Source organism: Gymnodraco acuticeps, unplaced genomic scaffold (assembly GCF_902827175.1).
Source record: "Gymnodraco acuticeps unplaced genomic scaffold, fGymAcu1.1, whole genome shotgun sequence".
Lineage (NCBI taxonomy): Eukaryota > Metazoa > Chordata > Actinopteri > Perciformes > Bathydraconidae > Gymnodraco > Gymnodraco acuticeps.
In genome coordinates this window covers 153,752-164,512 of record NW_022992247.1, presented here as the reverse complement: position 1 = coordinate 164,512, position 10,761 = coordinate 153,752, and the positions used below count along the sequence as shown (strand labels likewise).

The window sequence follows — 10,761 nt, the reverse complement described above, 5'->3', positions numbered from 1 at the left end:
AATATAATATATAAAATGTACACAAATCATGAATCATGTATTTTTTCTCAAACAAGTTGCTCCTGAACGCAAACATTAAAGAGTACGATAACAATAATAACTCAATCAATAAATGCATAGTTGTTCCTCATCATATTGCAGATCAAACTGCTCTTTATTAGTCATATTAATAATTTACTAATCAATTTTCTCTCTGCTGGTAAAGTAACGTGTTTTCTTCTATTTTGAGAGGGATCAGTAAGGTAAGGCTACCGTGACGGTTTGATTCAGAAGGAGTTTAATGTATAAGATCCCTGATGTTGAGGTAACCAGAATGTTTATTTCCACTGTGTACAACATGTTGTAAGGAACCCACAATCTATCTTTATGCAAGGGATAATGTGCAGCGAGGCGGTCTCTATGGGGAAGAGAACACCTGAATCTAGATCCCTCTGCAGGTGGTACTTTAACTATATTTTGATGCTAATACTAATACAGAGCCCTGCTCTGAAGGTTATTTTCATTTTAGAAATCCTGCACTCAGCTTTGCTTTCTCCAACATCATTGAAATGCAGCCAGATGCTGCTTATTTTTTCGGTTTTTGCCAATTTCTTGACTTTTTCCGACGCGCTTGCATTTAAATCCGGCTCCTCGTCTCCTCGTCTCGCTCTGTGTAGCTGGCCTGTACCACTACATTTGCTGTCTTTGGAGCGTCTGCTCCCACATAACATGTCCTCGCATATGATTGGCCGCATGGTGGCCCAGCAAAATAAAGTCCCGCCCCTCCCTGCAAGGATTCTCAGCAAGAGTAGGAAGGGCTGAAGATTAGGCTCTCCCTGACGGGAGTCTGGTCTTCTAGCGGCATCTCGCGATCGGCGTGTTGGAGACCCCTGAATTAAAGTATCAATTCACCTCAAGTCAGAAGGCTCAAGTCCAAGTCAAGTCCCGAGTCATTGGTGTTCAAGTCGCAAGTGTTTTGTGATTTTGTCGAGTCCAAAGTCATCAAATTGGTGACTCGAGTCTGACTTGAGTCCAAGTCATGTGACTCAAAGCCGCCCTGAGTGAAGCCGCCATGTTGGCTCACCCATCACACAAGGCCCCCATCGCTATTACCGCCGACGCGTCTGACTACGCTGTAGGCTTGGTGCATGAACAATGGGTCGCCGGCGCCTGGCAACCGCTCGCCTTTTTCAGTCGCCAGTTGACCCCCAGGGAGCGCAAGTACAGTGCCTTCGACAGGGAACTCCTTGGCCTCTAGTTGGCGATTCGCCACTTCCGTTTCCTGCTGGAAGGCCGGGAGTTTACGGCGTTCGTGGATCACAAGCCACTCACATTCTGCATGTCCAAGGTGGCCGAGCCGTGGTCCGTCCGCCAGCAACGCCAGCTCTCATACATATGCGAGTACACCACGGACATCCGACACATCGCTGGTAAGGCTAACGTGGTCGCGGACTGCCTCTCCAGAGCGGTCATCGGAGCTGTACAGCTGGGCCTCAATTACCTCTGCATGGGCACAGACCAGGCCTCTGACCACGGGGTCCAGACCCTCAAGGCTTCGGACACAGGATTGTGCCTGGAGGAGGTCACGGTCGGTGACTCGGGCGTGAAGCTGTGGTGTGACATCTCCACGGGCCAGCCTCGACCGCTGGTCCCTGCGAACTGGCGCTGACCCGTTTTTGAGGCGATTCACAACCTTTCCCACCCGAGCAGGAAACCGTCCGTGAAGTTGGTGTCGCAGAAGTTTCTGTGGCAAGGGCTTTACAAGGACGTGAAGTCCTGGGTCGACTGCGTGGCCTGTCAACGGGCTAAAGTGCACTGCCATACTAGAGCCCCTTTCGAACTTTTTGTGGTACCTGAGAGGAGGTTTGACCATGTCAATGTCGACCTCGTAGGTTCACTGCCCCCCTCTCACGGTATCACCTACTGTCAAGTTTTCCTCTGTTTTTGTGCAGATTCCCCATTTGAAAGGGACTTGAGGCATCTGCTGGACTTTGAGAACAGGACTCCACTCCAATGAGCGTTAGCTGAGTTTCTTCCCGTTACATGGATATGAAACATTCATAGTTTATTAAATATTAAGAAGCCCTCAGACGCTGTTTCCTGCAGATGTGTTTTTCCGCCCGGGGACGGGTCGATGGGGTTCAACAGGTTAACAGTTAGGCCCTGTGGACCAACGTAGCTATTACACATTTTTGTTCGAGCGATAGAACTATTAACGAAGCACTTTTATACTAATAAAGGACTGGCTTATCTAAAGCCAGTTGAGTAGCACTTGAAATGTTTTTTCTCTATGAAGCCTGATGTACTTATATGATTCTGTTTTCTTCAAGTTGTATTTTGTTGGTCGAACGCACTTATTGTAAGCCGCTTTGGATAAAAGCGTCAGCTAAATGCAATGTAATGTAATGTAATAATGCACGGCCCCATGTTGCAAGGATCTGTACACAATTCCTGGAGGCTGAAAACATCCCAGTTCTTGCATGGCCAGCATACTCACCGGACATGTCACCCATTGAGCATGTTTGGGATGCTCTGGATCGGCGTATACGACAGCGTGTTCCAGTTCCTGCCAATATCCAGCAACTTGGCACAGCCATTGAAGAGGAGTGGACCAACATTCCACAGGCCACAATCAACAACCTGATCAACTCTATGCGAAGGAGATGTGTTGCACTGCGTGAGGCAAATGGTGGTCACACCAGATACTGACTGGTTTTCGGACCCCCCCAATAAAGCAAAACTGCACGTTTCAGAGTGGCCTTTTATTGTGGCCAGCCTAAGGCACACCTGTGCAATAATCATGCTGTCTAATCAGCATCTTGATATGCCACACCTGTGAGGTGGGATGGATTATCTCGGCAAAGGAGAAGTGCTCACTATCACAGATTTTTTCAGATTTGTGAACAATATTTGAGAGAAATGGTTATTTTGTGTATATAGAAAATGTTTTAGATCTTTGAGTTTATCTCATGAAAAATGGGAGCAAAAACAAAAGTGTTGCATTTATATTTTTGTTCAGTGTATTATTATATGCATAAATTATTATTCATTTGCCAAGTACATGTGTACATATGTATATATTCAGTGCTTGAATTGGGCCGGTACTGACCGGTACACAGTACCGGCACTTCTGATTTTTACCCATGTGGTACCGGCACTTCTTACTGAGGACCGGCAAGGTGCCAGTATAGTGGGTCATAGTGGGGTCAGAATGTGGAACAAAATACTCTCTATTCACTACTGAACATTCTGCTATCTGATTCTGGAACATGGAGGAAACAGGAAACTGATCGTCACATTTTGTTTGCTTTTTTAAATCAAATGTATTAGGTTTTGCCTCAACGACATGGACGTCAGAGATTTTAACCCAGGTTTGTTTCTCAGACGCTACTCTCTGTTCCCCCAGGAGAGCTTTCAGCTTCTGATCAGTAAAACATGTTCTAAATAAATCCTGTCTAGTGAAGACTTGGGAAGATGACTGGTGTGTATTCAACAGAAGAGGAGGACTGGTCATGGGGGTTGCTGAACATCCATGGGAGACCGTCTACTTGTGTTTGAGGCTGTGCTCTGAACGTTCTAAACACTCTGCATCCAATCATAACACTCAATTATAATCCTAATGACGGCTTCACTATAAACTACACATCTGAACATCCAGCCAATCAAGTGAGTATTTTTGAGTTTCTGCCACAGCATTAGACTAAAGAAATGCAGGACGAGCCCCCCCCACACGCCCTCCGTAAGAAGCACATTCGTTTTTAAGTGGCATATACAGAACTTGTTTAATGTATTGATTCATAATATCCTTTTGGGCACACCTCACTGTGGGGGAGGGAACAGGGGGGAAACACTCATTTTAAGTAAGGGTCAATTTGCTTAGGATGAATGAACTTGGAGTTTAAAGATGATACAAAATTCAAATAAAATAAAAATACATAATAAAATATATCTGATAGAAAAGATGTGATTCTATTCACCATGGCTTTCCAATGTCAGAGTTCATAATAAGACTTTATTCACGTGTCAGCAGCTGCAACTCATGCTTCACTTCCTTCTGAACACAAGAAACATAAAGTCGGAGGCCTCGGACTTCATTTCCAGCATGCTCAGCTATCATTTTGCACACTTTTATTACCATCCTTTCAGAAAAAGGGGATTCACCTCTCGGTCACATTGTCAAACATCTCAACATAAACGCAGTGTGGTGTTCATGGGTAATGGGACAGAAGGTCATCATCTGGAATGTAGATAAAGAAAACCAAAAGACACAAATAAGGCCTTCACAGGGCACAGTCAGCCCGTCCAGGATGTGAAGTTCATCAGAAACAGCCCGGCTCTGCTATCAGAGGAGCATCCTGTTGGAAATGTACCAATTCAACATAATAACAAACTAAGTGAAACTCTTTCTGGAGGGTCCTTCGGTGTATTCATGCGAGGAACAAACACATTCCAAAAGGTGAGGTTTGAAATGGAACAATCATAAAATAAGGGCTGCTAACAGAACAGAAGGTGATGTGAATTAGAAGGCTCAGGTGCTCATAATGCCCCCCCCCCCAACATAACACCTGAATGAAAGCACAGCATATCATGTGTACATGGAATGATTGTCTGCTGCATGGACATTTCAGAAAACAGAAAGCAACGGCCCTAATTCAAAGCTAGTTACTTGGTGTGTGTGTGTGTGTGTGTGTGTGTGAGAAACCCTGAGTGTGTAACAAAAAGGGAAGGTAGAAAAAAACCTCTGCTTCTCTGTCCAGCCAAGACAAAGTGAAACCAGGGAGCTGGGACCGATTTAAAAGACCTTTTCAAGACCGAAGATGTTAGTCTTTCAAATGGATCATGCTTTCATTTAATATTATCCACTTTTTCTTTGTCAAGCTCACTTCAGATCACCACTTTTGGTCACCATGGATACGTGAAGGTTAAACAAATTCCACCATTAAACTGGAGAAAATGTTTTTGTTCGTACTCTAGAGGACAAGAGGCTATCGGGTAAGACGGAGCAGATTATCAAGATGCAGCAAAAACACAACAAAGATGTGTGTGTTACGAAGCAAGTGATAGAACCCTAAAGATGCTGTTTAGTGGCAAAGATCATATGACTAAGAAGGTTTGAGTATTTGAGTTATATGATGTGTTGCACACATGTGATCAGCTGCCTCTCATCCCGTACTCTTTCTAATTGGCCTTTCCCCTCTGCTGAGAAGCCAGAACTTCACCTATCAAATATTGCTTGGTTTTTACTATTTACCAAAACATTGTATTTCATATTAACCATGACATACTGGACACTGTTCCACTTCATGTAGAATGTCACATATTTGTCCATCTTGCACAATAAGAAGAGTGGAGAGGAAATGGGAATGTTGCAGTGAGAGATCAAAGCAGTTATGATAAGGTTATTTCTCAAATGAACTGAATAGGAAAATAAAGACCTTCACAATAGTGAGAGTTCAATCATTAGTTTTCTGTTAATGATTGGCTTTTCAACGTATTAACCTTTCAACGATATCCCATTGGCTGATAACAGGCTCCAGTGTTTAACATCACTGATGAATGAAGCACTGAATCAAGATGACGAACGTTAGACGTTAAGCAGCTCCTGGTTCGGAACGACAGACTGTCACAAGAACAGTGGGAGCATTAAAGAGTCAGCTTCTGATGAGATCAGCTCAGTCCATTCAGCCTCACTGACTCCACACGCTGCAACACACACACACACACACACACACACACACACACACACACACACACACACACACACACACACACACACACACACACACACACACCACACACACACACACACACACCACACACACACACACACACACACACACACACCACACACACACACACACACACACACACACACACACACACACACACACACACACACACACACACACACACACACACACACACACACACACACACACACACACACACACACACACACACTTGTGTTTTTCAATGCACACACAAATGTGTTCCGTTTCATATACATGTAAATAAAATCCAAATACAGAAAAATGTTTTACATGTGTATTTTTTATCCTCACTTATTAGTTTTCCGTTTAAATCCCCTGAACCTGCAAACACAAACCGCTTTCTGTGCACGGATCGCTGTGCATTCGTGTGTGGGTTTTTTGAGACTCCCCTGACGGTCAGCCGATTCGTACTTGTAATTTTTTCCAACTATAGCCAATCAGATTTCTCCTCAATTCTAAGCCAATCACAAGAGCGCGCCCCCACGAGGGTAGATTTCTTGCGTTCATGACGTAGCACTTCATGTACGCATTTTGCGCAGTCCGGAGCTGACAGCTCCATGGAGCCTGCCTGCAGGCGCTAATCTCAGGACACCCTCCACTCTCAGTACAGCGCCACTTTCCGAACAGGAAATGCACGCAAATACAAGCCTTTATATTATTAAGGTACAGCGCCACTTTCCGAACCATTGATGAATGCTTGTGTACACAAAAACGGCAGGCAAAACCGTTTTAAATGTGTGTTTCCTGTGTGGCGAATACAGCTGCTGTATTTATGTCTGTATGAAGTTGTTGTGAGTGTGGAGGGAGCAGCTACAGGTTAGCTAATCGATCAGTGCACTACGAAGCCAGTGCTCGACAGTGACCTGTTAACGGGGGGGAGCCCCGCCGGTCATTATCGGCCGATATTCACTCTTAATAGTTTGATCGGTGCTCTCTATAAAGGCTGATCAGGAGAGCTGGATCTGATCGATATGGACATAAACGCGAGTGAAGTATAACCGGACGCGAGAGAGAGATCAGATCAGCTGCTGAGTCTGATGGAGACACGCTGCTCTGCATGATCACCTGAAGCTCCGCCCTCTGTTTAGCGAGCTGACAGGACTGCGCAAAATACGTAGGCCTACATGAAGTGTCATGAACGCAAGAAATGTATTTGGATTTGATTTACATGTATATGAAACGGAACACATTTGTGTGTGCATTGAAAAACACAAGTGTGGATCCGGAAATACAAGTGTGAGTCCTTCAGTGTGCATGTGTGTATTATGAGACTGTTCTGCGCGCGCACACACACACACACACATTTCCTGCTCTCTTCCGTTGGTCAACAAGATGAAATCATCACTAAAACGTCCCTTTTCCCGCTCCCTTTCTGTAGCGCGACCATGAGTGCACGCGTGTGAGTCTACAAATATTTAAACATACATTTAACTATATTACACGATACTTACGTGACGGGCAGCGAACGGAGTTTCGCCGCCGTCTCCCCAGCAAAGGGAATGTGGAAAACGAGTTAATTGTGTAACCTGTTGACGGTAAGCCTGTGGGGAGGGGCTTTGGGTTCAAAGGGGACGGTGTTGGCCCTGGAAGAGTCATTCGGGAGATTGTTGCAGTGAAGGCAACAGCTAGGATGTGTTTAGAGGGATAGACAACCTCATTTGGTAAACTTTGATTTTATTTAAGTTATACTGTTTCCCTTTTGTCAAACAGTATACCATTTTTTGTGGCGGTTATAAATAAAGTTTTTGGAGCTTAATTCAACCGACTAAGCCTATGTTTGCAAACGGACAAACAGATTCATTTAAACAGAGAGAAGAAAAATAAAAAGCCAAAGCTCCTCCACTGCTTCAAGCTGTTGTCTCAGAGCACAGCACGAGCGTTAGTGTGGCAACAACTCACTCTCTTAGAAACATTTCCTCCAGTGTTATCACATGTAGGCCTACCTGTCCTTATTATACAGAAGAAGATGCTTTAATGTAGCTGTGTGTGTGGGGGGGGGGGGGGGACAGTAACAGTAACAGCAGTCAGTAACATCAACAAGCTGAAAGGTCTGGGATGCATGTTAGAGAACGGGCAGGAAGTAGCAGAGTGACTGTTCTGTGGAAGCCAACACGATACTGTGTTTCGCATTTAGGAATGCAACACTGTCTCTAATACAGGTCATTAAGGCCAGAGCCACTATTGGAGAATTTACTGTAGACTGACTAAATGTGTTAAATACCACATTTACACTGAACATACATTAAAATGACAAAAACCTTATTTATTTCAACCAACATTATGTGTTAGGAGCAAAGCGGAGTGTTAAAGGGAACTGAGGTATATTAGCATGCATCTCATGTAAACACATTCACTCCACAGCCAGAAGAAGCCGTTTGAACCAGCATGTGACAGACAGGTGCGCTCCCCTTTTCTTCGTCAGCACATTGCAACTCTCCCAGGAGACAATAACTGTTTCAGGCTTCATCGACACGGCAGGGCGCAACAGAAAATGTTCCTAGAACTCATCGGAGCTCTCAGGATGGTAATGGGCCCGAAAGCGTGGACTGGTGGTATTTAGGCACCTCTCCCACTCATACATACATAAATAGGTTGGCATACATTCAGTAAAAGCATTTTTTAAATGAAGGATACTTTATCAACATGGAGTTAGCGCAGGTCTTCATCTTTCTTCTGGAAACAAAAGAAAGGTTCCTCTCAGCTCACGGCCGCTGGTCCATGCAGTCTGAACAGGATGTACTATGTTATTTTCTAAGTACTTTCATACTGCTCCCTAACTTGGTCCGTCTCGTATTTAAAACCACGGTTACAAATATTTGCAACGCTTTGGGAGTATTTCTTCTTCCATGGGTCTCAAAAAGATGAATGGTCAAGTTGTGCACATCCATGAACAATACAACACACCAAAGTCTGTGTGAACAAAGTCCATTTCAATTCACATCTACAAAGTGCATCTTTCTAAATATGTGTGTGTGTGTGTGTGTGTGTGTGTGTGTGTGTGTGTGTGTGTGTGTGTGTGTGTGTGTTTCTAAAGCGTGTAAGGTGCAGGTAGGCAGCTCTGTGATGATTTGAAGGGAAGCTTAAGAGTGAGGGAGACTCACAAATGTTCCCCAGCAGTCTGTCGGCCGGGGTGGCTAAAAGTCGCTGAAAGGGGGGGTGGGACTTATACTATTTTCTCTTATAGGAAAAAAGAGGCCAATTTACAAGTCCACTCTGCTCTCATGAGGTGTGGTGCAGGTGGAGACCAATCACTGAAGCTTTTGGAAGCAGGAACACTTCCTGTCAGAGGCCTGTTGGTCCTCAGCTCAGACTCACAGCCCAAGCAAAGGCTGAGCAGTGGGTGTAGTTATAGGTCCACCTCTGGGGGGTGTGGATGAAAGGAAGAGAAGTTCTTCACCCACTGCTGCGATAAGGTAGATGCTCAGTGAGGAGCCCCCTAGTTATTATTGAATGTGGGAGAAATAGATTGATGGCCGTGGTGCGGGGGTGTTGCTCCGCTGAAATACTTCAAACAGTAGTGAACCATGTAGAGGCTCATATCTCGTAGCTTTAGAATCCCTCTTGGTGGAGGGTTCTACGCCCGACTCGCTGGGTGAATTCTCGGTTAGGAGGTGGAGTTTCCTCCTTTAAATAAATTCTGGACCCAGGCGAGGGGCGTGGCCTGATGTCAGGAGTCATCGTCTGTGTCCTCGATCAGAACCTTGGTGTCCCGGGTCTTGGATCTGGAATGGGAAAGAGGCAGAATGTGTTGATATGAAGGTACAAGTCAAATGGGTGCCGAGTGGCTTGTGACAACAACAAAATATCTGCCCGCCCCCGCCCCCCATTACTGCACCCTCTCTTCTCCTTTTCTCTCTATTTCCTAACAACTACACGGTAATCTTTATTGATTTGCATTTTAGTTTTAACAAACCCCGACTGAACCCTGACGCCCTCACCAACACTGACGGCTCCATTGTCCACTCACGACCGTCACTTTAACTCCCTCATGAAGACCAGATCTCCCCCCTAAGGAGCGTCCTCCCTCATCCTGATCCATGCCTTCATCCAGACCTGATACTGCAGCAGCATTCTTTACGGTTCACCTGCCTACATCCTGAATAAACATCAATATGTCCAAAAATCAGCTGCATACAGGCTGACCTCCCTGACGCTCTGACCACGCCCCCTCCAGCTCTAAGGTCCCCCCCCATGTTGCTGAGTGTTGTTGGACTCACTGAGAGGCCAGCCTCGGCCTGCGTAGACTCATGCTGTAGCTCCTCTTCCAGTTCTTCTTGCCCTGCCGGTTCCGGACCCCGTCCTCCTGGTCCATCATCTGCTCCAGCAGCGTTTGGTCGTCTGCGTTGAGCGGAGCCACGCTGATGTCTCTGACGGCCCTGAACTCACCACAGTTATTCAGGTGTTCGTTCTCCAATCGGAAGAAGTTCCACACAAAACGTCTGCGAAGTACAAACACTGACTGTCAATAAAAAACGGGCTACTTACTAAATATTTGTAACATTATTGAGTAAAAGTGGTCCACATCCTGAACCAAAGTCACATACTGTATCAGCAGGCGGTAATATTTTCTTCTGATTGAGAGAGTACATTGGTCATTACTTGACAGGAAATCAGATCAGATGGAAAAGATAAGACATCTTGGGCTTTGGAAGTTTGATCAGACAATACAAGTGATTAGGGCTCTAGGAAACATTCAGACCGTTTACTGAATAATGGACCAGTAAGAATAATTGCAAGATTAAGAAAGAAAGAGGCAAAAGAAAAGAAAAAGGGTGAAGACAGAAATCTTTAAAGATATGATGACTGTGTCTACCTAAAGACCTCCATTGGGGCCAGCACAGTGGCCAGGATGTCAGAGATGCCGTGCAGCCCAGAGACTGTGCTGAGGGACACGGTCAGAATCCAGGAGAAGCGCAGCAGCACATCCTCCACTATGGCACTGTAGTAATAGGCCTGGGGGGAGAGAGGATGAGGAGGACAGCAGTTTTAACACATCATCACAGGATGGGTT

The 10,761-nt window shown here is 45.3% G+C and overlaps 1 protein-coding gene across 1 annotated transcript in view; it reads right to left on the bottom strand.

Moving 5' to 3' along the window:
- Positions 1-7,987: 7,987 nt before the first annotated feature.
- The window catches only part of LOC117540002 (xenotropic and polytropic retrovirus receptor 1 homolog), a 61,711-nt gene continuing 58,937 nt past the window's right edge, over positions 7,988-10,761 (bottom strand). Inside the window, exons 14-16 of the mRNA XM_034206383.1 lie at positions 10,564-10,703; positions 9,968-10,189; positions 7,988-9,472 (exon numbers count right to left, since the gene is read on the bottom strand). Coding sequence (XP_034062274.1) covers positions 9,418-9,472; positions 9,968-10,189; positions 10,564-10,703 — 417 coding nt within the window. The 3' untranslated portion in view covers positions 7,988-9,417. The remainder of the gene's footprint in view (positions 9,473-9,967; positions 10,190-10,563; positions 10,704-10,761) is intronic.